Raw genomic sequence first — 25,310 nt, 5'->3', positions numbered from 1 at the left:
TAGATTTAAAATATTTAATTTTTCTTATATTTTGAAGTTTTATGTTTTATATTTCCCAGATACAACTTATGAAAATGAAATAGTTAAAATGGTACCAGCCGGACACTGTGGCTCATGCCTGTAATACCAGCACTTTGGGAGGCAGAGGCGGGCAGATCACCTGAGGTCAGGAGTTCGAGAGCAGCCTGGCCAACATGGCAAAACCCTGTCTCTACTAAAATAAATAAAAAAATAAATAAAATAAAATGGTACTAAATGATAACAATATTAAATAGAAATTGTACTATTTACTACTTAATATAAATGTATTCAAAAAAGTTTTAGGGGAAAAATACAAAACACTTGTGCAAAACCATAAGCATACGTTAGCTAACTGTTTTAGAGAACATTGTATCATTAATTTTAATCCCTGTGTTTCCAGTTTATTTAATGTACTTAGTATTTCATTTCCCTCACACATTTTAAAATCCATATATGCAAATTAAGCTATACAATGTGAGAAAAGGTTATATTTGTCCCTATAAATTATTGCAGCAATGACCATTTAGAAATAATTAGGGATTGGATTACATGTTTAAATTGAAAATAAAAGCTTTGCTGTCCCCTCTGAATACTCAATTTGGTGTTTGACAGTGTGATACAAAATGCAGTTTGAGACCACTCAACTCTGTGATCATGAATGTGCAAAAACTTTACCATTCAAATTCCAAGTCACAATCTGTGCCTTGCCAAGTTATTTAATAAAAGAATGTAGATAGGTTTTATAAATTTCACTGAAACAGTTTTTGACTTATACTCTCAAGTGTCATATATAACTCAGTTAAATACTCCTTCCAACTGTCCATTTGTGGTTAAAATAGCTTTAAAACAGTAAAGCCTATATCATTAACAAATATCTCAAAGTTTAAAGTAACCATCAAAGCACTGGTGTTAGGGAACACAGAGAGAATGGTTTCTTATTTATAGGTAGTTTTAAAAGTGTTTTAAACTTTTTTCTCTGTAGCATATGAGTAGGCTACAGAGAATAAAACAGATAAAACAGATCTCCACTAGAATATATAATAAATATATAAGCCAGTTAAAACTAGTCTTTGTCTCAATGGCACTTAAACTTATTAAAATTTTTTTTCTCCCCATGGAGTTCCATGAACTCTTCAATCTAAAGGAGTATCTTCCTTCAGCGTTCTTTGCACAAGAGCAAAAGTACTTATACAATCTAAAAAAGAAAATATTTAAATTCATAACACTAACAAATGCAGCAATGAGGCCTGTGGGAAAAGCTGACCACATAGATCCTGCAAAAGCCCTAGCCTATTTAATTGTAATCACAATAAAGGGGCCAATATTAAGTTTGTTTCTAAAAAAAATTAACCAGTTCAAAGGATACAATGTACTTGAAACTTTAAAACATTGTTTAAAAGGGTAACTTCTAGTTCTTCAAATGATTTCTAGATTCTCAAAAAGAAAAATAAATTTATCAGCATTGTCTACCTAATATTTGCAGTTTAGAAGGCAAGATATATTATTCATGTGAAGATGGCTACATCTGTATTTTCTTATTTTCAGTTGCACATAATTGTTCTTTTAAAGAACTTTTTGGGGCCAAAGTTAGTTTACTGGCTTTGAGCCTGCAGTTTAGTCAAAGTTCCAATGCTGTTTTCAGTGAGTAAAGCAAAATTTTAAACAGTATTTTTCATACTTTCAGAATATATTCATATGTAGTTTTTCTAATATAAAACGCATTGATTTTTATGGCTGCAACCAAGAGAGTCTACATCTGGGTAGTCATGCCTTTTGATAATCATACTTCCATGTATTTCAATGGCTTGTCAAAGACACACATGTTTGAAACACTCAATCCTGTGCCTCCTTCAAAGGAAGTTTAAATAAATATAACTGTAGTAGGAAAATTCAGTTTTTCTAGCATTAGAACACTCTATGGTGAAAATTTTTGTGCAAGCTTAAAATGTGCCCATCATTTAGGCCTAACACATGAATATACTTAGGCCTAAGAGGACAAAACATCCTAAGAGAAAGTACTCGTACATGGGCAACAGAGTAACATGACAGCTATTATGGAAACAATCCTTGTGAATTTCCTAACTTTTATGCCCACAAATTCACAACCACTTGTGTTTATTTTTCTCTTTTAAAATAATATTTTAAAATCTATCCCCATGATTAATACTGTTTTTTGACACTAAAATTGAGTATTAAGAGTTATCAACTCAAATCTATTAGTATTAATAATCAGTGTTACACTAGGTCATAAATACATGTGTAATAAATGTAATAAGCTTGGATGTTAATATTGTTGAACATTTACACAACTCTGTCCTATTTATTCTCTATGTAATCAGATATCATGAAGTTTTTCAACTGACATTTTATTACTGATGAGAAACAAATTAGGAAGAAGATGAGTGATGGGAAGAAAAGATGAACATGATTAATAGGTGTTTGTTTCATAAAGACTCTAGGGAGACTTTTAAATCCTTCACTGCTACTATATTCTCACCGAGTGAACAGCCACTGCACGTGCCTTTTAAAGCTTTCAAAGGAGGGCTGAGTAGAGTTACTCAATTTGTTACTGATGCTGTTACTCCATTTGCATCCTGTTGTGAAATGAGGTACTCTTTATGTATTGGTGCCAAGATAAATGGCGACTATATCCATCAAAAATTTTTAAAATAGACATCTAAGTTAGAAAAATAAAAGATATATTTCACTTTGGGTCTAATGTAGCAAATAATCGCTCCTGAAGACTAAAACATCTTTGTTGTTCCGCATCCCTTCCCTCCACCCTTCAAGAACTTGTATTTTTTAACTTTTCAAGTTCTCTTGATTAAAAATGCCTAACTACTTTGCTTCACGGGTTTTTTAAAGAATCATTCTTGTTCTCTAAACCAACTTCGTAGAAATAGAGAGGAAGTTAAACTTTATACAGTATTCGAATTTTTAAAGGTATGAGCATCCTAAACAGTAATTCACTTCTAATAAAGATCTTGCCATTCCTAACTGTACGTTACTAAGGTAGCTGTTTAATAAAAACATATTTATGCAGATTCTATACAGCAACTAAAACTGGACCCACAGATGTAGTGAGTAGAGTAGCACAAAATGTGTATGGCAGTTGGCATTTATTTGCAGCGGCATATAAAATTGTTAATAATCCTGTCAAATCTGTTCATAATCCGATTGCTGGAGTGCAGTGCATACAGGAACTCTATGTATGTGTGCATGTGTACACACCCCCCATGCACGAAGGACTCTACTGCCGTATTCCAGAAATGACAAAGAAAAAGTAAAAATAAGCAAGAATCACATAATTAGATGTCTTACAGTCTCATAAAAGGGCAGTGCTGCGAGGTTAAGCTGGTGAGCTAAAAAACAAAACAAACAAAAACCCACAAAAACAAACAAAATCCAGTTGCCTGAGATCGGAGCTCCCCGCAGGATTCGCGCAGAGCGAGGAGCGGGGAGGGCGCAGTTTGCGGGAGGCGGGGGCCGGGATCCCGACACCGTCCGCCGTCTCCCCGGGATCTCTCAGGGAACCGAGCTGGTGACCGTCCGAGGTAAGCGCTGAGCCAAGGAGAAAGCGCCCGGCGCGTCCACAAAGCGCCCGAGGCCGCCCTTCTCGCCAAGGCTCGGCAGATCCCGCGGCCTGCGCTGGACAAGGAAAGGCTGAACCGAAACGGTGGGAGGCGGCAGGCGGCTGCTGGGGGCGCGGGACCCGCGCGCGGACGCGGAGGCGGGCGGGGAAGCCCCGCAGCCCGCGCCGCCGCCAGCCGCCCCGAGCCGCGTGCGCGCGCGGCCCCATCAGCTGAGCGCGCGGCGCGTGTCACGTGGTGTGCGTGTCGAAGGTCACGGCGCGCTCACAATGGAGCTCTCCGAGTCTGTGCAGAAAGGCTTCCAGATGCTGGCGGATCCCGGCTCCTTCGACTCCAACGCCTTCACGCTTCTCCTCCGGGCGGCTTTCCAGAGCCTGCTGGACGCCCAGGCGGACGAGGCCGTGTTAGGTAAGCCGCTCGGCTCGGCTCGGAGCTGGATCCGCCGGGGTGGAGGGGCGCTCGAAGAAGAGGAGCCGGCGGAGCGAGAAGGGGAAAGCCCCGGGAAGAGGAAGTCTCCGGGCTTTGCCCTTCGCTCCGGACGGAGTGTTGGGGACGTGGCTCTGCTAGGACTCGGAGCAGACCCTGAGCATTGTTTTGGCCCCGCTTGGCACCTGCATAGAGCCAGCTCCACGTTCCTGGCCCGGTTTCCCTCCCAGTCTCTTTGTTCTTTTGTAAAGCCCGTGTTCAAATCTTGTTTGTGGCCTAAACATCTAAGGTGTTTAGCCTTGTCTGAGGCTGCGGCTGTTTTGACAGTTGGACTTCATCTGGGGAGCTCCCTGCAATTCAAGCTTCCAGGGCTAGGCTAGCAAAGGTTTAAAAGGGTCTGTTTCCGAAGTAATTACTAGGTCAGATAGTGTTGACATTTGCCAACTTACAGCATACCTCAAGTTGCTGTGATCACTCCAGCGCTCTAGTTCAGCATGTTTTACTCAGGTTCTACACCTAGAACCTTAAACTATGATGCACAATACTTTGTTCCGCCCCAGTTACCAGGATGCGAGTGTCTTTTAAGCGATCTGGTCAGTGACTGCGGAGGTGCAGTGTCAGTCTGGATTGAAGACATATTTTAAGACAGATCGCTTTTAGATGATTTTCTTAAATATAAATATCCCAACAATTCAAATTTTTGTTTTTTTTCTGTAGTTTCATGAACTAAACACTTGTACAAAAAGTATGAAAGTGGAAGTTCTTTAAACGAAAATAGTAACCACCACCTGGGTTAATCTCAAAAAAAAAAAAAAAAAAAAAAAAGGATGACTGTCAAACCCTGAAAGTACTACTATAATTTTGAAATTTGTATTTTATATTCTGAACTCATGCCTTACCTTCTACCCCCTTGATGTGTTGTTCATGGAGCCAGTTACCCTAAGCTCGTCATTTTTAGGACGGAAGTTTATTCTAAAATTGACACCATGTAAAATATTTATCTTGTTTTTCCTTTGAATTTACCCCAGTGTTAGAATGACCATTGCATTGTAATATTTTCTTTGGGGGCTATAATATTTTTAATAGTAAAAATATTAAGGCAAAGTAAGTTAATTGAAACCAGTAATAGTAGAGTTCTTGATGTGTTCTTTTTATTGTTTTTCACTTGACCTTGTTGCTCATCTCATTTACTTATAATTATGACTGTCCTTATAGTTGAATTTTTTTTATCTTGTTAAAGGGTTTTTAAACCCAAATTAAAATATTCTTTTTAGGAACATGACTATAAAGAATTTATTATCATAGGCATCACTGGAAGTTAATTTATTTTAGATCATCCAGACTTGAAACATATCGACCCAGTGGTTTTAAAACATTGTCATGCAGCAGCTGCAACTTACATACTAGAGGCAGGAAAGCACCGAGCTGACAAGTCAACTCTAAGGTACAGGATTTATTTAAATATCCATTTATTTTCAAATGCTACCTTTATGATTTCAATTTCAGTTTTAAAAATGGAGACAGAACTTTGGCTTTTTTCTTTTCTTCTAGCACTTATCTAGAAGACTGTAAATTTGACAGAGAGCGAATAGAACTGTTTTGCACGGAATATCAGGTTACTTTAAAATTTTTAATTAACAGTGACTATTTTTCTTTTACTCTATTTGTAAAGATCTGTTTTTTTTCTCTCTTTCTTTTTCCTCTCCAGAATAATAAGAATTCCCTAGAAATCCTACTGGGAAGGTAGGTACTGTGTAAGGTGTCAAGCTGAGGCACTTTTCACTTGCAGGTATGAATGGAGAGTGTTGGTGTGAAACAAGATCTTCGGGATCTTGACCCAAAGAAAAAGAGCCAAAGGGCACGTCAAACAATTGAAGTTAAGCTAATGTTTTTAAAGATAAAGTTTATTGAGATGATTTTCAAATGCTTTTTTACCATTCAGAATTTAAAAGTAAAGTTTAACAATGGTTTAAATTGAGAATGGATTAAAATGGAGTTGGGGGTGGAAAGTAGAGCCATTCTTAGTAAATAACTGAAAAGTTCTTCTGTAGAGACTATGTACAAAATTATCATTGCATCTTTCAGCATAGGTAGATCTCTCCCTCATATAACGGATGTTTCTTGGCGCTTGGAATATCAGATAAAGGTAAAGTTTAACCAACTTCTCTAGGGCGGATCAGGGAACTTCTTAAAACACAGAGTTAAAGGCTGTTACGTGTTTGTTGTGTTATTTTAGACCAATCAACTTCATAAGATGCACAGACCTGCATATTTGGTGACCTTAAGTATACAGGTATTTATAGATAAGTCTTACCCAATAATGAAATGTGTAATGAAATTTATAATTTCATTGATTTAAATAAACAGCGTTTTTTGTTGCGTGTTTTTTTTCCCTGCCCTAGAACACTGATTCCCCATCCTACCCAGAGATTAGTTTTAGTTGCAGCATGGAACAATTACAGGTACAGTATTAGGATCTATAAATATGCCTGTCTTTTTATAAATGTTTACTTGAGAGTTATACTCTTGGACAGTTCAAAATAAAATTAACCATCTGTCAGCAGATAATGAAGATTGGTTAAGGATTTAATGGGAAAGGGGCATCAAAAGTAGTATTTTAACATAGGCTTCACTGTTGAAATTAAGATGTTATTAATAGAGAATTGGTCTGTATTTGCTGTTTTTGCTGGTTAAAATAAACTTCTGTAGTGTTAGTGTAAATTTCTTCATGATGAGTTTGGTCCAATAAGATAAAGCAAAATTAAGACATGGCTTTGAAAATGTCTTTGCTTTCAGAAATTGAATTAAACTGTCAAAATTGGATTTTGAAACCGTGGTTTTAATGACTTTTTATAAAGGGGGAAGTATACATAACATTCTAAAACTGTTTTTATTGCCCATTTAAGACTGGGGAAATTCAAAACTACATTGATTAGTGGATATGGCAACGAATTTATTTCATAGCTCTTAAAAAATGAAGATCATTACTGGAAATTTAAGTGAAATTGAATTTTTCAAAGGCATCTTCTGCAGAGCCGTTTTAATGTAACTGTGAATCAAACTTTAAACTTTCAGAAAATGTATATACAGCATAACCTTTGTTAGATAACTTGAGAAAATTCAGATGTACCTGGGCGGTTAAGGATTCGGTTAGAAATCATGTTTCAGTGTGAGGGCAAATAACCGATTTGAACATGAGATATTTCTGAGGAAACGCTTCTTTTGACCGATAGTAGTTTGTCAAAGGTTAAAATCTTGTTGAATTTTAAACTTGTTTGGAAGATGTGTCCTGACTTTTTTTCTTGCATCTTTCTTGAACTTGGATACTTCTTTCCATGTTTTATCCTAAAAACGTGGTATTGTATACACGTCTTTTAGGACTTGGTGGGGAAACTTAAAGATGCTTCGAAAAGCCTGGAAAGAGCAACTCAGTTGTAACTTGGGGAAGTTAACGATCCGCCCGAGTGCAGAGGAAAACCAGAAACGCCTTGCCTTGAGCTGAACCACCGTTTGTGCGAGCTGGATGTTCTTTTCAGTAGAAAAGAATTTTCCTTTTGAATTTATACCATTCATCAATTTTGACACTTTAAAAAACACGTGTGAAAGGGTTAAGAGGGAAAGATACTGCCCAAGTATTGAATCGTTTAGTACTAACTGTCCATTTATTCTATTTTGATCTTTTTCAAGTCTTCTGAAAGGAAGTAGACAGTATTACACCCTGAATAAATAAGGTGTTGTTTTCCACAAAGAGTGATGATATTTTGTTTGGATCTGAATTCGTGTGTTAATTATTACTTTGTGTGAAGCTAGATAGGAGTAGTGTGAACTTTTAACGATAGCCTTTTCTCAGGATTAAAGTTAAACAAGGAGGAAAGGATGCGATCCCCCCGGGTCTGTCGCAGAACCCTGCTTCGGGACTCTGGGGGCGGGGGCGGGCGCGGGCGGCTGCGCGGCCCGTTACCTGCGCCCGAGGGCTCGCCCACATCCCGACCCTCGGCCGCCGGGTCCTGGCCCGGCGCGGAGCCCCTGCCCGGAGCCAGCCGTCGCCCGCGCGCGCCCCGCCTCGGCCGCCGGCGGGCGGGGAAGAGGCCGGCGCGGCCGCGGGCGGGCGGGCAAGGGCGGGCGCTGTTGTTTCTGCGAGCCCAACTCGGGCGCAGGTTCCGCGCCGCGGCGCCTGAGCCTGGGCCGCAGCCCGCGGGGCCGGCCGGGGGACGGCGGCCGGGGGACGTATGCGCCCCGGGAGGAGGCGGGCGGCCGGGAGAAAGAAAGAACGGGGGGCGGGGTGGACTGCGCGGCGTGCGGGGCCGGAGTGGCGGCCGCGCGGAGCAAGGCGGCGCGTGTGGCGCTGTGGAGAAATGTCTCCACCGCCGCGGCGCGGGGCGAGGGAGGGGGCCGGGCGCGCGGCGCAGAGGGGAGGGGGCGGCCACGGGCCTGACTACACCGACACTAATTCCCAGGCCGCCCTTAAGGAATGAGGGGAGCACGTGACCCGCTGGGGGGGCGGCGGGGGGAGGGGGCGGGCGGACTCCGAGCCATTTTGGAGCCGGTGTCAGTTTCCACTCTGCCTTCAGCGGTGCATTTTTTTCCACCCTCCCCTCCCCCTCCTCCCCTCCCCCCGCTCGCACGCACACACACGGCGCCCCCCGCCCGCCCGCCTCCCCCACAGCAACTATGAAATAATCGTAGTATGAGAGGCAGAGATCGGGGCGAGACAATGGGGATGTGGGCGCGGGAGCCCCGCTCCGGCTTAGCAGCACCTCCCAGCCCCGCAGAATAAAACCGATCGCGCCCCCTCCGCGCGCGCCCTCCCCCGAGTGCGGAGCGGGAGGAGGCGGCGGCGGCCGAGGAGGAGGAGGAGGAGGAGGAGGAGGAGGCCCCGGAGGAGGAGGCGTTGGAGGTCGAGGCGGAGGCGGAGGAGGCCGAGGCGCCGGAGGAGGCCGAGGCGCCGGAGCAGGAGGAGGCCGGTCGGAGGCGGAATGAGGCGAGCGCGGCGGCCGCGGCTGCTCGGGGCCGCGCTGGTTGCCCATTGACAGCGGCGTCTGCAGCTCGCTTCAAGATGGCCGCTTGGCTCGCATTCATTTTCTGCTGAACGACTTTTAACTTTCATTGTCTTTTCCGCCCGCTTCGATCGCCTCGCGCCGGCTGCTCTTTCCGGGTACGTAGGAGGCGAGGCGCCCCCGGGACTGGGCTGGGGGCCGGCGGGGGCCGCGCGGGGCTCGGGGCGGCCGCGGGTGGAAGGGGAGCCCCCCCCGCGCCCCGGCCGCGCCGCCGGGAGGGCGCTGACAGCGTGGGCGCCCGGCCCCGCGCCCCGCGCCGCCCGCCTCGCGCCCGCCGGCCCCGCGCGCAGCCCGCCCCGCGCCCGCGAGCGCGCGCCCGCCGCCGCCCGCCGACTCCCGCGGCGCCGGGACCGACCCGCAGCCCGCGCCACGCCGCCGCCGCCAGCAGGGCTCGGCGCCGCTCCAGCCGCCGCCGCCCGCTCAGCCCCGGCGCGCCGCGCGCGGCCCCACGTTTTAGTTCCCCGCTACCCCGGGCGCCCCTCCGCACCCTCGCGACGCACATGGCCCCCAAGAGGAGCACTCGTATTTCCAGCCTCGGCGGCTCTCCCGGCCGCAGCGCCCTTTGTTGAGAGGTAGATTTGGATGAAACGGGGACGGGATCCTGAAATCGGGAGCTGCTTGGGTCAAGTGGCTTCCCTCCTCTCCCGAAGAAAGGGCTCTGGAGGGGCTCCAGCCCCCAGAGAACGCCCCCATTTTATAGGGACGGGTTGCGTGGGAGGCGGCCAACCCGCCAAGGTGGGTGTTAGGCTGGAGAGAGCCCCGACAAAAATGTTATTAACTTAAGTTGGGGGGACACTTGTGTGAGATTGGATGGCTGGTAAGATGGCGGTTCCCAGTTGTTTCCAAGGTCTCCTGCATTTGTGTTTAAAATGCTAAAGTTTTCAAGGTGTTGTGTGTTGGGAGTCTTGGATAAGCGCTCTAAACATCACTTGGGAGGTGCTCCCTGGGAAGTGGGCATTTCAAATTTGGAGCTTTTTGTGGAGTGAAGATGGTGACTGGACGTTAGCCTTGCTGGAGGCTTCCTTTCTCACTACTTCTTTCTCTCCTTTTTCTTTTTTCCCCTTTTGGAGACTGCAACTTTTCTCTCGACTTCTACGTAGAAGGGATGCACTCAGCATCATGACTCCAGTCCACTACCTTTTATAGGTTTTGCTAAATGTCAGCATAGGTCATTTGGCAAAGGGATGCTTTAGAAAGGAGCACTAAAAAGTTGATTGCATATGTTTACGCAGTCATTTGGGCTTGACAGCAATATGGCATGATCTTTTTCCCGGAGATTTACAGTTAATAATTGGAAGTAAACAAGTAGAGAGACTTTGATCATTACCAATTGCAGTAAAAGGATTTAGTGGGCTTAGTGGTCACGGTTCAGTATATGAAAGAGAAGTATGTATTAACCCCTTCCCTTAATGTGGGCAAAATTCCGAGCATATTTATCCAAATGCAAGTGTAGGTTGGTGGTGTGTACAACATTATGAGTAGTTCAACGTATATTTTATAGGAACCTTAACTCCCATGTTCTGGAAACACATTATAAGCTCCACGAAAGAGTTGATACTTAAGGATGCAAATTATTGACAGTATATAACAAGTTATGAGACTCTATATGTTAACATTTGAGTTTTAAGTAGACTGATCAGAAATCCTTGGGGTTGATTTTGTAAACAAAATTATAATTTTTTAGATTTGAGTTAATTCCATACATCATGAAATAACCTACTTGTGTGAGTCTTATGCCTAGTAAAAGTATCTTTAAAGCCATATACAAGTCACTGTGTATGCATGTATACACTTAAAGCTTTTGTAAGAAAATTAAGCATTTAACTGTACATGATAAGTCCATTAATACTCTATCACTAATTTCTTGGATGTATGTTAAGTGTGCAGATAGGCAAATTTCTCTCCAGGAGTCAAATTAACCCCAACTTTACCCATGCTTATGTTGGGCTGTGAACCCCAACTGGGGCTATGGAGTTCATTTGCATTTCTTAGATTGCAATAGGCAAGTTGATGGTTAACACTAGAACTTGCTTCTGTTTTCCTTCATTTTGACATTCCTGGTGTTAGGCCTCCACCTAAAAACTGACAGCCCCAACTGAGTGTGTTACAATGGCAAGTTTTAACGGTTGAGTATTTTTACCATAATATGTTTGGTGCATTTTTGCTTGCTTAACTGGCACTTTCTAGGTTGGAACCTGGAAGGTTTTCACTTCTGTGGTGGAAGAGATTGTTTCTCAAATATTATCAAGGCACGTCAAACACTTTGGAAGTCTTCCTTAGGTTGCCACTACTTTCAAATAGTATAAAAACATAAAGAACTGATTTTTATATAAGTAACAGTGATATTTATTAGCATTATAAATGGTCACAGGATTGTGACCAAATTTTTCTGAACTGAGGTAGAGGAATTCTGTGAATTAAGATTTAAGATGAATTTGAAAGACTTTTGGTCAAGTACTTGTGACTTAAATGCTGAAAGCAAACCGGTAGATAACCCTCCACTGAGGTTTGATTGTTCTCCTTGTTAATACTTGTGTTTGTGTGGCGTTGGTTTTCTGCAAGGTAGAGGAGAAATAAAGGCAGCTATTTTTATTGGAGCCCCTTCATGAACTTTGTGATCAGTGGTTTTTTAGTGCAGTATGCTTTCACAGGCAAACAGAAGTATTACCTCACTATCTTTCTAGGAAAGATCCTGTGGTTTCAGAAGGAGAATTTTCTTTAAGCACCAAGAAGGCTGTTCTTTAATTTACCAAGTACAATTTGATTTAAATATTGCTACTCTTTAGGGACATTGCTCTACCTGCAACTCCTCTATGCCCCGCTTAGATTTATGTTAACATGTTGACAGTATTCTCCAAAACAAGTAATCCAAAGATAACTGAGTCGTCACACCAGAAGTTTTCTGGTAGAGGTCGCCAGTTGCCACTGTGGTCACTTTCATAAGAGAGGCTTTGTTTTGTTTTTTACCATTTTCTTGAGGTTAGCTCTTAATTTCAGCCATTGAGCTGTGTTGATTGGTGTTTCCCTTTACTGCATTAATACACCTTAGGAATTAAAACCGCAGGTACATCTTACTGCAAGTTTCAAAAGGTCCTGGATTTCCATTCAAGGAAGATTTAAAAGTGTACTTCAGTGAGGTCTGAAAGCTTAGTCTTGTATCAGGTTCTGAAATGAATGAAGGAGGGGGGTTGAAGTTTATTTTTTAAGAATACTACATGAAGTAATTGACTTCCCTGACTGTCGGCTGGTGTATTGTTGCTGACAGTTCCCCATTGTGACTTTCCTGTAATAGAGATACCTGTTGGGAATATCATTTCATCGTATGGGGGGGTTTACATTTGTTTTTCTCTTCTGTCGCTGCTATGGGTTGACAAGCTGTTGATTTAGCGTTGGGAATGGGCTGGTCACATGGTTCTGTACATGTTGTCACTATCGTACTGATTAAAGTACTTTTTCTTGCCCCCAGCATAGTTTGTTCAAATAAAACACTGGGCTTTGCCCCCTCTTCTTCTTGTAAAACAGATTTCAGTTTTCAGCCTTTCCAAAACTTTGTATCGCTCATTTGATATACAGGAGAGCGTCACATTAGAGAAAGAAGTTTTAAAGAGGTTCGGTTCAATAAACATCTCTGCAATTTGAGCCCTGACGGTTTCGGGCTAAGTGCACAGTTGGCAATTCTCAAAAAATCCCTTCGTGAAATTTCTGACCTAGTGATTGCAGACAGGACAGACCGAGGGAGTCGAGATCTGAAACCAGCTCTGCGCACCAAGTCGACGTGGAAAGAGGCTCCCGGAGTGTTCGAAATGGCCGGGAGTGCGGTTTGCATTTTCCTTTCGCGGGCGCTGCCGCAGGCTCCCGGGTCCCCGCCGCCCAGGACTTGGTCCCCAGTCCCCGCTCCCCAGCTCCCCAGCGCCGTGGCCTCGTGGGGCCGCCCCGCCCCCCCGGCGTCGCCGCACCCACCCCGCCCCCGCGCCGGCCCCGCCCCCGCGGCGCGCCGCCCCTCCCCCGCCCGCCGCCCCGCACGCCCGCCGAGGCTCGGGGCTCGGGCCGGGCTCCGCGCGGAGTTGCAGCGGTGGCCGGATGCCAAGTGTAAGTGTAAGTTGCTATGGAAACCCCGACCGAGGCGAGTTCCGAATCCGGAGCGAGATGGAGCCCCGGGCGCCGCCGGATCCGCCCCTCGCATCCCGGCCCCCGGGCGTCCGCCGCGCTCAGGCCCCGGCCCAGGCCGACTGGAGGTGCTCCTCCTGCGGCCCCGGCACCCGGCTCCGGAAATGCCAGGGATGCAGGGAGGGCAGAATTGTTTTCCCTGCGCGTCGCGTAAAAACGTGCCAGGTTCTGCTTGCTGGAACCGTCTAAAACAACCGGAACCCCGGGATTTTCGCTTGCAGATTCTTGAGGAAGTTTTATAATAAATTTGGAGAGCTGGAACAAGCCCTAGTGGTTGGTAAATATCCGCGGGGATTGTGTGGCGTCTGCAGCAGCCTTGGGGCTGCTGGGCTGGAGGACAAATGGAAGAAAGAGACCCTAATACGCTCAGCTCCCAGCCCCCACCCCAGACCTTTTCTTCTTCCTACAGGAATGATCTGAAAGACCAGAAGTAACGTTAGTTGGATCCTTTTTCATCAGTTTGGTAGAAGTGATTCCGATCTGATGAGTAAATTCCTTCTGTAGAAACGTTGGGACAGCCCAGCTGTACAGTGTTAAATGGGTTTTCTGAATTCAGTGTTTCAGGGTGTGTGATTACTAGATGATCTCCATTCTTGTTCTGTGAATTATGGCTATTATTTCTGTGTCTTGCAGGATTTTTTATCAAGCAGAAATGCATCGAACAACGAGAATCAAGATCACTGAGCTAAATCCCCACCTGATGTGTGTGCTTTGTGGAGGGTACTTCATTGATGCCACAACCATAATAGAATGTCTACATTCCTGTAAGTACCAAGCTTTAGTTCTTTTTTGTATCATGTGTATTTTACAGTTCGACCTGAAATTTGAAAACTATTAATGATTCCTGCAGTCTGTGGGAATGTTGGTTCAAAGTGAAGTCATATTCTTCTCTTGCATATAATGACTTTTTGTTAATATGTATTGTATTACAAGCATGCAGTGTATGTGTTCTCAGGGTATGAATTAGTTTATTTAGTTGGAAATGCTTTTCGGCATTTACCTCCTTGTTTCTACTAGTTCTCGGTTTCTGACACCAATGCTTTATCCACTCATTTCTAAACATAAAAAAACTTTACATGTTCTACTTCTAGTCTGTAAAACGTGTATTGTTCGTTACCTGGAGACCAGCAAGTATTGTCCTATTTGTGATGTCCAAGTTCACAAAACCAGACCACTACTGAATATAAGGTAGGAAACTGTTTAAATTCCTTGTTTGTAATTGTTATTGAAGTTGTATAATTTACTGAAGGCTACCCTCTTTATTTCTTCACAGAAAATTTACTCTTGAATACATACCTAATATGTGTGTGCTTTGTGGAGGGTAGCCGTTTAATTTCTTGCCATGTTAATGGTGACCAAGTTTAGACAAAGTTTAGTAGTAGACAAGTGATTTTAAGATTTTTTTTTCTAACTGTCCTTTACAAATTGAATTAGTTAATCTTTTTTGCATTGCTTTATGGACTTCATGACAGGCAAGAATAAATATTTAAAAGGGCTTCCATTCTTTCCTCTTCATTCTCTATTCATATTCGCTTAATTTAGTAACTTGAAAGGCACACTTCTCTTGACTTAGCAAATGTGAGGAATTTATTAGTGAATATAAAATATTTTTCTACTGATTTAAAAAGTGCTATATACAGAGAACTTTTATTCTCAGTTAATTTTTATCTTATCAATATAGTTATAGACAGCATCACAATAAAGTAAAATACTATAGCATGAAAAAAGACTGCAGAAACATACGAACATTTTTAGTTCTTGCCATCTTAATTCATAGTTTTCTATTTTAATTCTTTTTCAGGTCAGATAAAACTCTTCAAGATATTGTATACAAATTAGTTCCAGGGCTTTTCAAAAGTGAGTAACTTGCTTAGAAAGTGAATTTAAAGAGATTATTCATTAGTTCTTTGTGTTATGCCAAATGTTTACATCTTTTTTTCCCCATTCAGATGAAATGAAGAGAAGAAGGGATTTTTATGCAGCTCATCCTTCTGCTGATGGTAAACCTTTTAGGGGAGGGAAGACATTTTATTTGGGGGGAGAGCTTATCTAGGAATTAAAATTATTGAAATTGACTTAACCACTTCCATCCTCTTATATATAAAATATATTAGGTATCTAATTTTTAAAAATTACATTTCACTATATCATTATAGCTGCCAATGGCTCTAATGAAGATAGAGGAGAGGTTGCAGATGAAGATAAGAGAATTATAACTGATGATGAGATAATAAGCTTATCCATTGAATTCTTTGACCAGAACAGGTAAAATCTTTAGGCAATCTATTTTATGGTAATGTTTTATTAGATTATTTCACTAATAAATGTTCTGTTTCTTAGATTGGATCGGAAAGTAAACAAAGACAAAGAGAAATCTAAGGAGGAGGTATGTTTCATGTTACAAAAACATAGAAGAAACATTGTTTGGATTCCAGATTTTATCAGGGATTGTGTTGCCCTTTAGAATATTCGGCTGTTAAATAGAAGAAAATGGTCATGTTTAATGTTTAAGAAACGTCTACATGTGATATTTAATAATTAGAATTTATTTTATGTATGATTGTTAGTCTCACAAAATATTTTAAATAGTTCACAGTTAATACTTTGGTATGCTTGAAGTTTGCTTATTATATTAGGAATCTGTTCATTTAGTATTTATAATGATAGTAAACTCAAAGTAATTAGTTGAGAGGTTGGTCACCTCCAATTTTGTTTGATACTAGTATCTTTTATCATATTAAAGCAATCAAATTGAAACTTCGTATCTGAAAGTAACTGAAAAAAGTTACTTTTCTAAATGTACTTTTAGGTGAATGATAAAAGATATTTACGATGCCCAGCAGCAATGACTGTGATGCACTTAAGAAAGTTTCTCAGAAGTAAAATGGACATACCTAATACTTTCCAGGTATCTACTTTTATATTCTTCTTGCATTTTATATAGATTTTACAGTTTTAATTACATTTTTCACTTTGAATTTTGAACCCAAAAAAGCAATAGGAAAAAAATGTTAAGTTAGTGCTAAAGTTGAAATTTATCTTAAAACATTTGGTATGCGTTCTCTTTTATGCTATGAAAACAAATCCCTTAACACTCTCTAGAAATATTTTTTTCCTCATTTGAAGTTTCAGAAGGAGTCTTTCTTTGTTAAAATGTTTAGAGAATGTGCTTTTTAAAGCACTTTTGGATTATATTTAAATGATAAAAAATGTAGATTTACCTTTGTTCTTTTGTTACCTAATAAAAATATTTTTCACTAGATTGATGTCATGTATGAGGAGGAACCTTTAAAGGATTATTATACACTAATGGATATTGCCTACATTTATACCTGGAGAAGGGTAAGTAGCATGTCTGTTGTTAGATTATGATGGTAAACTATATTTAAATAATTAAGAGTAATTTTTTTCCTTTTAACTTTGTAGAATGGTCCACTTCCTTTGAAATACAGAGTTCGACCTACTTGTAAAAGAATGAAGATCAGTCATCAGAGAGATGGACTGACAAATGCTGGAGAACTGGAAAGTGACTCTGGGAGTGACAAGGCCAACAGCCCAGCAGGAGGTATTCCCTCCACCTCTTCTTGTTTGCCTAGCCCCAGTACTCCAGTGCAGTCTCCTCATCCACAGTTTCCTCACATTTCCAGTACTATGAATGGAACCAGCAACAGCCCCAGCGGTAACCACCAATCTTCTTTTGCCAATAGACCTCGAAAATCATCAGTAAATGGGTCATCAGCAACTTCTTCTGGTTGATACCTGAGACTGTTAAGGAAAAAAATTTTAAACCCCTGATTTATATAGATATCTTCATGCCATTACAGCTTTATAGATGCTAATACATGTGACTATCGTCCAATTTGCTTTCTTTTGTAGTGACATTAAATTTGGCTATAAAAGATGGACTACATGTGATACTCCTATGGACGTTAATTGAAAAGAAAGATTGTTGTTACAAAGAATTGGTTTCTTGGAAAGCAGGCAAGACTTTTTCTCTGTGTTAGGAAAGATGGGAAATGGTTTCTGTAACCATTGTTGGATTTGGAAATACTCTCCAGTGGACATAAGCATTGGGCCATAGTTTGTTAATCTCAACTAACGCCTACATTACATTCTCCTTGATTGTTCTTGTTATTATGCTGTTTTGTGAACCTGTAGAAAACAAGTGCTTTTTATCTTGAAATTCAACCAACGGAAAGAATATGCATAGAATAATGCATTCTATGTAGCCATGTCACTGTGAATAACGATTTCTTGCATATTTAGCCATTTTGATTCCTGTTTGATTTATACTTCTCTGTTGCTACGCAAAACCGATCAAAGAAAAGTGAACTTCAGTTTTACAATCTGTATGCCTAAAAGCGGGTACTACCGTTTATTTTACTGACTTGTTTAAATGATTCGCTTTTGTAAGAATCAGATGGCATTATGCTTGTTGTACAATGCCATATTGGTATATGACATAACAGGAAACAGTATTGTATGATATATTTATAAATGCTATAAAGAAATATTGTGTTTCATGCATTCAGAAATGATTGTTAAAATTCTCCCAACTGGTTCGACCTTTGCAGATACCCATAACCTATGTTTAGCGTTGCTTACCAGCAAATAATATTTTTAATGTGGATATCTAATTCTGAAGTCTGTTCCATTAGAAGCAATTGGCACATCTTTCTATACTTTCTATACTTTTCTTTATATACTTTTCTCCAATAATACATGTTTACTTTAAAAATTGCTGCAGTAAAGAAAAACCTTTAACTTTAGCGTGTTAATTTTCCATTGGCTATGATGGAATTAATATTGTATTTTAAAAATTCATATTGATCACTGTAATTCTAAAACAATTTTTTAAATAAACCAGCAAGTTGCTGAAAGAAGGCTTTTTATCTTAAAGTTATTTTAATATGTGGTATAGCAGGAATTTCAAATTTAAGAGTTGCTTTTACAGTTAACAATGGAATATGCCTTCTCTGCTATGTCTGGAAGTAGAAGCTATTTATTATAAGCTTCTACAGGTATTTTTAAATAGAGCAAGCATGTTGAATTTAAAATATGAATAACCCCACCCAACAATGTTCAATTTGTTTTTTGCTTTGGTCGAACTTGGTGTGTGTTCATCACCCATCAGTTATTTGTGAGGGTGTTTATTCTATATGAATATTGTTTCATGTTTGTATGGGAAAATTGTAGCTAAACATTTCATTGTCCCCAGTCTGCAAAAGAAGCACAATTCTATTGCTTTGTCTTGCTTATAGTCATTAAATCATTACTTTTACATATATTGCTGTTACTTCTGCTTTCTTTAAAGATATAGTAAAGGATGTTTTATGAAGTCACAAAATACATATATTTTTATTTTGACCTAAATTTGTACAGTCCCATTGTAAGTGTTGTTTCTAATTATAGATGTAAAATGAAATTTCATTTGTAATTGGAAAAAATCCAATAAAAAGGATATTCATTTAGAAAATAGCTAAGATCTTTAATAAAAATTTGATATGAAAAGCACAATGTGCAGAAGTTTTGGAAACCCTATAGAGGATTACAACAGGTAAACATTAAAGAGAATACATTGCTGTCTTATAGTGATGTTGCTAAGAAGTACGTGCTTTGTTGTAAAACTGCTTGAAAGCCCATTGAAAGATGTATCTGTTTATTTACAATCTTTGAAGTAAAAGTTACCAATGTTTGCCAATTTTGGTGAATTTAACTCATTTTCTAGGCTCTAAGTTTTTCATGATGTTTAAGACAAAAGTTAATGGAAGTGTCGTGATATTTTTACTTTGGATGATCATTTATATAAAGAATGAAAAAATATTTTTAAAAGGCTAAAAACTTTAAATGCTAGTGGACTGTCATTTGATTTACATAAAACCAAGTTATAAGATCAACATGGAATTCAAACTTTACATCTCAATCGCTTTATGATGGATTTTTGAAATTGCTTATTAATCAGATACTGCAGTTATGGCTTACTTAGCACTATTTAACCATATGTGAAAATGTTACTTAGTTGAAAAGATTTTTTTCTCCTCAATTAGAAAATGGCATAAGCTTAAAAGTACATTTCAGCCAAAATTTTTTCTATGAATGAAAGATGTTTTGTATTCTTAAATAAGCAGCTATTACAGTTTGACAATTAAGATTAAAAACATTTGCTAAATTAATATGTTAGAAAATTTCAACCTTATGAAAACCCATATCAAAAGCTGCTAACTTTGTAACTTTTAGTAGCCAAAGCAGGGTACAGGAAAAGTCAGCTTTAAGTTTGACTTTTGCTTCTGAAAATATTCTAGAACACAAAGTTAGTGCTAACAAAATGTTTCAGAGAAAATGCCTAAATTGATTTTACAGATTTTTAGCTTAAATGCAAAGAGAAAAATGAGGCTGGTTGCTGTTGTGTAAATAGTGATCTATCTTGGTTTACACATGCATACCACTTTACAAGTACTTTTTGCTTTTAAAATTGCCGGCCGTTAATTGCACTGCATTGAAAAAACAACTGCCCTTCAGTTGTCTTAACCTGCCAACCATATTGCTATTTCCATATCCATTTCTGATACTATTTGGACCTCTGGAGGGAAAATGCAACTGGCAGAATAAGCTGCTAGGGACTTTCCTTCATCCTTTCCTCTTTTCTGAATATTTTGAAGGTGCAGTTAATTTGTGAAATCTTGTTACACTCATTGTATGGGCCTATTAAGGTTTTGTTACGAAAACAATAGGAACTTAAATACCCATGTGAAATGCGCCTTACATTGACCGACACGAAAGGAGGACGTTTGGTATTTTAAAATACTTTATTTTGTGGTATCTTTTGAGGGGACAGGATTTACTTTTAGAAACAATCTGCACATGGAATCCAGTCTCTTAAAATCCTGGGGTGAAGCAATTGTTAATTTTTCCATTTCTCTTTGTATTTTAAAGGTTTGATAAATGAGATCTTTTTCTTCCTAATGCATGAAGAATGATAGTTGGAAATTCTGATTTAATTTAACTTAGTTGGAATGGAGGCTCCATAAGATTTTTAAAATACTTTGGCTGTTTTCCCCACACAGTCTTCATTGCGTTTTATCCAAAACAAAAGGGTCTTGATCACATTATATGAAAAACGCCTAGACATCATTTTAGATCTGTGCTGCATCTAACAGTATACTAATTAAACCCTTTTCAAAAACCGTCTATGCCTTTAAGACACTAATGTGGTGCAAAAATCACTGAACCCAGCTCCAACTTAAAGCTCTTGAGATACAGCATTTCACTTGAGGATGTTTCTTCATGTACAAAATGAACACTAACACAGGTAATACTTTGGAAGGTTGCTCTAAAAAAATTATGACTCCTCAAAAAAAAAAAAAAAAAAAAAAAGCCCTTGAGGTAAATTAGCACTACAGAATTCAGAGCGAGGAGACGTCTCCAGTTCTTTACAAGGAATAGAAGGAGATATCCACATATTACAGCCTTGCAGCGAATCAGATTTGGAAATACCCACCGCGAAGACCTTGAGCCAGCCGATCTCCCTGCAAATCTCAAGATCGCCCAGTTTTGATTATGAAAGTCTCCGAAAATGTTTACACAGTTGAGTGTTTCCTGTTTCCGCAGTTAATTTTTTTTTAACGTTTTTTCTTCTTTTGGTTCTTGAAACGGATTTCCTTTATTTGCACCAGTTTCTTTTTCTTAGTGTGCAATTTCTAGAGGTCTCACATGAAGAACTTCACTATCTGTCTTCATCAAGTCGACGACATCAGAAGTCATGTCATATTTATCACTGGAAAGGCTCCTCTGTAGAACTCTTGTGAGAAGTGTTCTGGAGAAGTTCAAGTGGAAAACTCATTCGGAAGTCGCTTTAGCCCTCCAAATAAATAGTAAGAGCTTCATAAAAACTTCCAACAAAGGAGTTAAAACTACTCTCATTCTTCAGTCCCTAGCCTTTAACAATGTCCCTTCCGAGACAATTCGAAGTTACTTTCAAAAGTAGCAGGTGTTGTTCCCTACCCTTCAGTAAAATGCTACTTCTTGCTCTAATTGTCGGGTCATCATGGAATGCAAACTTCACCGTGGACGTGATTTCAACGTTGGTGCGGATTTGGAGATCTCCAACTCGGTCCTAAATTAGCCGGAACTCAAGTTGAGAGAAGAGGCTGCAGACCCGGGTGATAGGGAAGCGCGTCGGAAAGTGGGATGCCAGGAATGGGATGGTGGCCGAGACGGACACCGAGGTTAGTGCAGGTGGAGAAGTCGGTCCAGGAGCCCAAGTCACAGGTCCGAAGTCCTCAGGAGTGGAAGATCTTTCAACTAAGCCAGAGAGAGGGGCGCACCGCACGGCGTGGACCATAAAGCCCAGGCGAGGGTGATTAGGGTGGGAAACCCCCACGGCATTCCCAAAAAACAGGTTTCTTAGGTTCTAGTGCCCGGTGGAAAGGGCACAGTACACTGGCCTGGAGGAAATCACCTGACCTCTTCTCACAAGCGCTGCCTCCCTGGTAAGGGAGACCTTTATCAAAAAGATACCTTAAAGAAGCAACCGCCCCTCTCTTTTTCCTTATTTTCTAATTAGCAGCTCACAGAGTAGGGGAAAGAGCTACAACCCAGTCCCCTGCTCGGAACTGCGCCACCCCGGTTCGGCCCTGCTGGGCGCGCGAGCCAAGGCCGCGGGGCACCGGGAGGCCATTTTGCGCGTGCGCTGCTCGCCTCGCGCCGCCCTCGGCTCTGCGGACTCGGATCCCGCCAAATTTGAAAGCGAGATTGTCAGGCCCTAAGGGGCTTGAGGGGCGGGGGAACGACGTCGCTCTCCAAAGTTGGACCCCGTGGCGAGCGGCGGTTACAGCCGGGTGCGCGCCGCCTCCGGAGGTGCTCCCCCTTCCCGCCGAAGCCCTCCACAGCGGCGGGCCGAGGCGCAGCGACGGGTCCCTGTCCCCCGAGCTCAGCGCGGGCAGGAAAACGACCCGCACTCGGGGAGGCAGCGGCTTCGCGGACAGAGCCCACGGGAGCGCGCCCTACCAGGAGCCAGGCCCGATAATCACCTTTCTTTGTCCTCCTCCCTCTTCGAGTCCTATCAATGCCCTTTCTCCTTAAGGAACGAGGTGTCCTTGGAGTTTGGGGTTTTGTTGAATGATTTTAAATAAAATCATTAAGTTATAAAGTGGCCACCCTGAAGGTTCCCGAAAGCGACTTCATGTCTGTGACTGGAAAGGCCTAGGGGAGAGGGTCCTCCCGCTGGGCTCGTTTAATAGAACACACTCGAATCCCCTGGGAAAGAGCCTTGATCGGGTGACAGGGCTGAGGAGGGGTGGCTGCGCGGCGGGAATCTCAAGATCTGGGCAAAGGCTCTTATCTCGGAACGCGAAGGCGACGCCAAAATAGGTCCCCGGACAAGGCGACCCTGGGAGTGCCGACTCCTCCGGCCTGGCAGAGGAGCGGGTGGGCCGAGGCTGGGACATCGCCTCCGAAAGCTGCCGGGACGCGGCGGCTTCCTGCAGAGCCCGCGTCTGCCGGATCCCCAGAGCACAGAGGCTTCTCGGATAAGAGAGCTCCCCGTGCGCCCTAAAACCGGGAGAGGAAGGGACGACTTGGGGAAAGGGATTGGGGAATCAGCGGAGAAGTGAAAGCGGCCTAAAATGGGCGACGGCGGGCGAGTCCTCATTATCAGTGCAGCAGGCTGCCGGAGCCGCCATTTGGTGGCGGATCTCGGTAGTTCAGTAGCACGTTGTGCTGAACGTCACAACTGGCTTGTCTACGTGGCATCGTCATTTCTTAACCGCGGTTTTACGAAATGCAAATTTCCCCCTGGCCTTCCTCCTCCACGGGCGTCGACCCCCCCCCTCGGCGCTCCGGGTGGACGGCTCCGGGGCGCGGGTCGTCCCCCGGGTGGTGCAGCCGCCGCGGCCCGAGACCCGGGGAGCGCCGGGGGTCCTTTCTGTGAGGTGCCCTCCCCCGGCTTCTGCCCGCGCCAAAGCCTGATGGAGTCCAGCGCAGACCTAAAGGCGCGCTTGGCACCCCGATTTTTCGAGACTGGGACGACTCTGAGCCAGCAGCTTTTCTCTCCCCCGCGGGGAGAATCTCATTTCCTTGGGGTAGTGGGTGTGACAGGCATTGTCTTTTGGCCCCGCGTGTCCCTTCCCCGGTCTCCCGCCTCACCCCTCTCCGAGGTGAGGAGGGGAAACGGCGAGCTCAGGCCTGGCGGGAAGGAACCGACCCGACGAGAGGCGGCTCCGCAGGGAGGGTCGGTTGGGATCCCGCCCCAGCGCCTCCTGCTCTGCCCGGTCCCCCCGGGGACGGGGAATGCCAGGCATTTCTGTTGAGTGGTAGCAGGGCCGATGTCACCACCTCGGGTGGCCGAGGCTTCGAGGTTTTAATGAAAAGCCCCCGAAGAGTGAGGCGCCCGCCCAGTGGAGAACAAAGGGCCGAGGGGCGAAGGCGAGGCGAGGCCACGCGCGCGGTTCCCTTGGCTCGGCCCGGCTGGGAGTTGGGGGCGCGGGAAGGGCTCACTCTCGGCCTAGAGATGGGAGCCCGCCACCCCCGCCCCGCAGGCGACCGCAGGGATCCCATTCTTGGAGCCCGAGCTGCCATGTTGCCTTCGCGGAGGGCGCCAGTCACTTGACGCTTACAAGACAGCGACGCCCCGAACCCGAGAGCCCTTCGGCCCTCGTTGCCGCACAGCTGCGGTCAAGGCCCGGAGGGGCTGCGGGACGCGGGCGGGAGCGAGAGCCCTGGGGTGGGGCTGGGAGGGCAAGCCGGCGCGGCCGCGGCGCCGCAGCCGTTTCCCTCGCCACCTTCGTTCCAGGGGCTGCGGGGCTGCGCGCTCGGCAGAGGCTCGGTTGCCAGTAGCAACCACACGACGGCGATTCGCAGCCAGGGCCGCCGCCGCAGCCGCTGGTACCTCTGCCTCCTCCTACACCTCGGGCTCGAGCATTTGAAACCCTGGGGGTTGCCTTCGGTGACATCTCTCGCCCCCACCTCCGGTCCTCAGCCTCCAAAATCCTCAGCTCTGCTCAAAAGCCAGCGCCCCCGGCTGGGCCCTGCCCCCACCGCAGACAATAGGGGCGGCTGGGAGCGCACAGTGCGGCGCGCGCCGCGAGCAGCGGGCACCTGAGGCCCCCAAATCCGGGCGCGTCGCTGAGTCCCAGCCCCAGGTGCTCTCTTCGCGGAGTTGATCAGAAATTCTTTTTCAGTGGCCAATTAGAGAGCTTTTCTTGACATCAGCAATAAGGGTGGTGCCAAAGAAAGAAGTCAAACGCCCACTCCCTTTCTAATAACATCGACACAAAGAAGAGCTCATGGTTGCGTCTGCGCTTGGTAACAGTGGCTTTCCTCTGGGTTAGAGCCACAGGCGCAAGCACCCGCTGCAATCTTTCTTCTTCGTCTACCACGAATATTTTGCATGAAATCCAGAACGTAACCATTTGCGTTGGCTTAACTGTTGCATCTGGATACTAGTTTTCATTAGTGGATGGAACACTTTTTTTTTTTTCTCCATTTCATTGAATGATCCGCATCAACCCTTGGCAGTGTGGACTGCGTGGTTTGAAACATAAAGAAAACGACTGGCATTAACCCTTGAGGGATCTACTTTTTCTGTGGCTCTAGGACACCAATTTAACATTTTATAACAAGAGAACTCTTGTTAATGTTTTAAGCAGGTTTTATTGAAGAAAAGTCCTTAAAGTATCCAGCTAAGTCTTTTATTTAGCTACTAGGATAACTCGGGAAATATGTGCATTGCCAAGTTTCTTCGCTCTTAATAATTGTCCCGGCTTTGAATAGCCGTTGTTAGCTGAGTGGTCTTAATGGGTTAAAATTTCTTGTAAATCACAAATGTGCTGAAATTTCCAAGTTTAAAGCTCCCTGAGGATAAGCACCTGCCTTATTCATCTTTGTAAGCTTCAGAGTCCTTTGAACATAACAAATATTTGTTGGACTTCCAGGGAATTTCAGAAGTCTCAACAACTCTTATTAGGAAAAAACCCTAGCTTACTGATAACTAGCACAAAGCTTGGATATCTTTAATGAACTCAATGAAAAGCTAAACAATTTCCAAGCTGGT

General features: G+C 43.3%; 2 protein-coding genes across 7 annotated transcripts; both read left to right on the top strand.

The window, feature by feature from the left end:
- Positions 1-3,880: 3,880 nt before the first annotated feature.
- Positions 3,881-7,785, top strand: LOC105480045 (COMM domain containing 3). The gene is made up of 8 exons (XM_011738487.3): positions 3,881-4,019; positions 5,370-5,481; positions 5,589-5,652; positions 5,746-5,780; positions 6,123-6,183; positions 6,274-6,330; positions 6,440-6,499; positions 7,416-7,785. The coding sequence occupies exons 1-8, from the start codon at positions 3,881-3,883 to the stop codon at positions 7,473-7,475; spliced, it is 588 nt and encodes a 195-aa protein (XP_011736789.1). The 3' UTR covers positions 7,476-7,785.
- A 1,271-nt stretch (positions 7,786-9,056) lies between these two features.
- LOC105480043 (BMI1 proto-oncogene, polycomb ring finger) lies at positions 9,057-18,977 on the top strand. 6 transcript variants are annotated; one of them, XM_071070395.1, is made up of 11 exons: positions 9,057-9,192; positions 13,895-14,025; positions 14,353-14,449; positions 15,063-15,118; positions 15,211-15,261; positions 15,418-15,526; positions 15,602-15,647; positions 16,071-16,169; positions 16,523-16,603; positions 16,688-16,826; positions 17,138-18,977. In XM_071070395.1, the coding sequence occupies exons 2-11, from the start codon at positions 13,914-13,916 to the stop codon at positions 17,263-17,265; spliced, it is 918 nt and encodes a 305-aa protein (XP_070926496.1). In that variant the 5' UTR covers positions 9,057-9,192; positions 13,895-13,913; the 3' UTR covers positions 17,266-18,977. The 6 variants fall into 6 exon arrangements, with proteins under 6 accessions (XP_070926496.1, XP_011736784.1, XP_011736787.1 ...); XM_011738482.3 differs by having other exon boundaries at positions 16,688-18,977; XM_011738485.3 differs by lacking the exon at positions 9,057-9,192 and adding an exon at positions 9,525-9,666 and having other exon boundaries at positions 16,688-18,977.
- The last annotated feature ends 6,333 nt before the right edge of the window (positions 18,978-25,310 follow it).

Source organism: Macaca nemestrina, chromosome 9, assembly GCF_043159975.1.
Source record: "Macaca nemestrina isolate mMacNem1 chromosome 9, mMacNem.hap1, whole genome shotgun sequence".
NCBI lineage: Eukaryota > Metazoa > Chordata > Mammalia > Primates > Cercopithecidae > Macaca > Macaca nemestrina.
The sequence above is the reverse complement of the archived record's forward strand: the minus strand, read 5'-3'. Positions and strand labels throughout refer to the sequence as shown.

What these genes read in the sequence shown, in the direction of transcription:
- LOC105480045 (XM_011738487.3), top strand. Translation starts at nt 3,881, where the DNA reads ATGGAGCTCTCCGAGTCTGTGCAGAAAGGCTTCCAGATGCTGGCGGAT. An exon ending in GCTGACAAGTCAACTCTAAG is followed by an intron (nt 5,482 to 5,588) that starts GTACAGGATTTA and finishes CTTTTCTTCTAG; the next exon opens with CACTTATCTAGAAGACTGTA. An exon ending in GCAGCATGGAACAATTACAG is followed by an intron (nt 6,500 to 7,415) that starts GTACAGTATTAG and finishes CACGTCTTTTAG; the next exon opens with GACTTGGTGGGGAAACTTAA.
- LOC105480043 (XM_011738482.3), top strand. Translation starts at nt 13,914, where the DNA reads ATGCATCGAACAACGAGAATCAAGATCACTGAGCTAAATCCCCACCTG. An exon ending in AATAGAATGTCTACATTCCT is followed by an intron (nt 14,026 to 14,352) that starts GTAAGTACCAAG and finishes TTCTACTTCTAG; the next exon opens with TCTGTAAAACGTGTATTGTT. An exon ending in ACATTTATACCTGGAGAAGG is followed by an intron (nt 16,604 to 16,687) that starts GTAAGTAGCATG and finishes TTAACTTTGTAG; the next exon opens with AATGGTCCACTTCCTTTGAA.